The sequence below is a fragment of the Diaporthe amygdali genome (genome assembly GCF_026229845.1).
Source record: "Diaporthe amygdali strain CAA958 chromosome Unknown NODE_27_length_698932_cov_65_101997, whole genome shotgun sequence".
Classification (NCBI taxonomy): Eukaryota; Fungi; Ascomycota; class Sordariomycetes; order Diaporthales; family Diaporthaceae; genus Diaporthe; species Diaporthe amygdali.
In genome coordinates, this window is record NW_026517047.1 from 504153 (window position 1) to 506817 (window position 2665).

At 56.0% G+C, this 2665-nt stretch overlaps 1 protein-coding gene across 1 annotated transcript; it reads right to left on the reverse strand.

Annotated features, from left to right (window-relative positions):
- Positions 1-721: 721 nt before the first annotated feature.
- J7T55_000678 (uncharacterized protein) lies at positions 722-1490 on the reverse strand (the record flags this gene model as incomplete). The annotated part of the gene is made up of 3 exons (XM_053131613.1): positions 722-824; positions 963-1076; positions 1246-1490. 3 exons carry the CDS (start codon positions 1488-1490, stop codon positions 722-724), a joined length of 462 nt encoding a protein of 153 aa, XP_052990408.1.
- Between the last annotated feature and the right edge of the window lie 1175 nt (positions 1491-2665).

Below are 2665 nucleotides of genomic sequence, written 5' to 3' on the forward strand. Positions count from 1 at the left end.
ACCGTTTCCTATGGACTGTTCCACTGCATCGACCGAGACCAGCCTTGGAAAGGGAAATGCAACACATGCAACCGACCATCGATATTGACTGATCATTCACTCATTCATTCACTCAATCACCAACTCAATCGTTCACTCACTCGCTCAATCAAGTCAATCAGTCAGTCAATCAGTCAACACTCCACCTATACAATCACCCTACGGCAGCGTCATTTGCAACACATGCGGTGATGAAGGGACGGCCACAGGTGGTGGGCCAAAACGGTGCCAATTCCACCGTTCCAGACGAGATCGGCAAAAAAAATCACTCCACTCCCACTCAACCGCTCAACGCTCTCGACCACCACTTTGAACCAAGTGAAGCTGAGCCCAAGCCTGAACCTGAACCTGAACCTGAACCTGCACCTGAACACGACTGACCCCTACCCCGACCCTGGCGTTGGCGCTGGCGTTGGTGTTCCTGGCTGTCGAGCACCCCCCATTTGTTAGTCTACTTGCTCCCACCATCGCACTTCTGCTTGGTTGCGGGTTGTGGTTGTGTCTGTGGTTCAACCGAAAGAAGGCGACCTCAGCCAGGTCCTTTTGCTGCCCATACCCAATCTCCAATCTTCAACCGACCCCTCCGCGTATCTCGCTCTTCGCCCTCACACGCCCACGCCCTTGCTTCGATCTGCCGGTCTGCTTGGGTGACGGGCCCATCGTCATTTAGCCCATCCATGCATCATGGGTTTCCGTCTGCTTCCCGCTTGCTCCTTGGCTTCTTTGGCAAGTTCGCCCTGCCCTGCCAGGCTATCCTATGATATGATATGGTGTCGATCTTGTTGCTGTGTAGTGCGCACGGTACATGCACACGACACGCACAGACACACAGATAGACACCAAGTCGTCCCAGCACTCGAGGCCGAGATGCTGTCGCAATCGTCATGATCACGATCACCATCATGTGCTCTTTTTTCCCTTACTCTTCTTTGATCTTGATCTTGACCTCCACCACGAGCACACCAGGGCTGAGGCTTGTGCACGCTACTTGCGACTGCGCCAGGATTCCTAAATCCACAATCCACACATGCACCCACCTGCAATACAATAGTTTGTAACTGCAAATGCAATGCGCACGCCCGGTCCGCCCCAGTCGGCGGGATTCGCACCTCCGGCCGGCCTGAGTCACTTCCCCATGGGCATTGCGGCTCAATATCGCTCCGTTGCACTGGTCAACACTGCATTGGCGGCTGCTAGCTATCGTACCATGTGTGCTCAGCCACTCCGACACTTCGCTTCAACATGGGATGACGTCTTGAGGCTTTCGGATGGCCGGCCACAGGGATTGCGATTGCTGGCCGTGCCTCATGGCCCATGCCCGGTACTTGCATGCCCATGCCTCCTCCCATGCCCCATGCCATGCCGTCTTCATCCTTCGCGTATCGGGTCGCCCAACTGATCAGTACTCCCACACGCGCGCGGAAACCTCTGGACGAGCCATCACATCTCATTGCCCAGGTGGGGAGACGGCGGCATCGACGTGGCTGCAGGGTTTCCTTCACGACAATTGCAACCCAACCTGCAAGCCGCCTATTGAACCCTTCCACCTCATCTGGTCCCTCAGGCAAATTCATGCATTCGAGCGTGGCTTCTATTTTGCTGCTGCAAGTCGCGCCATGGAGCCTTCTGAGCTGAAGCTCGTTATTGTCACGCATCCGTCTTGGTGCCATCGCCCCACTGTGCTTGACAGATCACGCTCCCCGCCATCACGCTGCATGGCGTCGCGTCCGGTGCCCAATATTTTGGTAGTGCCACTGCCCAATGGGTGCTTAGTTTGTTATTCGAGGCATGCAAGCGAGTACGAACCTACTTTTCTCGGCTACTATTCACGAGAGCCTCTCTCACCGATCCTTGCTGTCCGAGCCGGCATTCCTTGGACGCCCGCTTCGGGAAGCATTCAGCGATGTAGAAAAGCTCAAGCCATCTACTAGAGTACCTGCGTGCGATGCTGTTACCAAGGAAGGCATGTTGCATTCCCGCCTTTAGATCAGTGTGCTACGCTAGCCCCCATCAGCCGCTCCTCTGGTCGCCGAAAGGGATGCTCCCAAGGATAGAACAGGCCCGACCAGTCAGGCTTGCTGCAGGGCCACCGTCGTGACATGCCAAGTATCAGGCACTCTAGCTACCCTGCGTCCTGGCTATGGGAAGCCCCGTCTGCCTTTCACCGAGCGCCACGCATCGGCGTAAATTTCATGTACAACGCAACCGCGTCCAAATCGTGGCGGCTGCCTCTCACTGTCTAGGTGCCTCACCCGTCAAGGTTGACCCATATTTGAAACTGTCGAAAGAGGCAAACCGGTGTGGTGCGTTTCGTAGCTGGCAGCCCTCTGTCTACTGTCACACAAACTCCACACATGATCACATACTGATAGGGTGGGAACAACTGTTGTGGGATTTGAGGAGGCTCTGCGACCAGGCCCTGCAGCCGCAACCACGCCCTTCTTGAGGGTAGCGGTCAGGCTACCATTTGTTTCGAACTCGGGCGGCAACTTCATTCCATGAAGGATGGGCAGTGCCTGCCAGAAAAAGATAATCAAGTCGAGAAACACGAGTGCACATCGTGTCTCAGCCTGGGGCACATTGTCCAGGGCCCATCGTCCCCTGCGCGTGCGCGCCGGCCACCGCA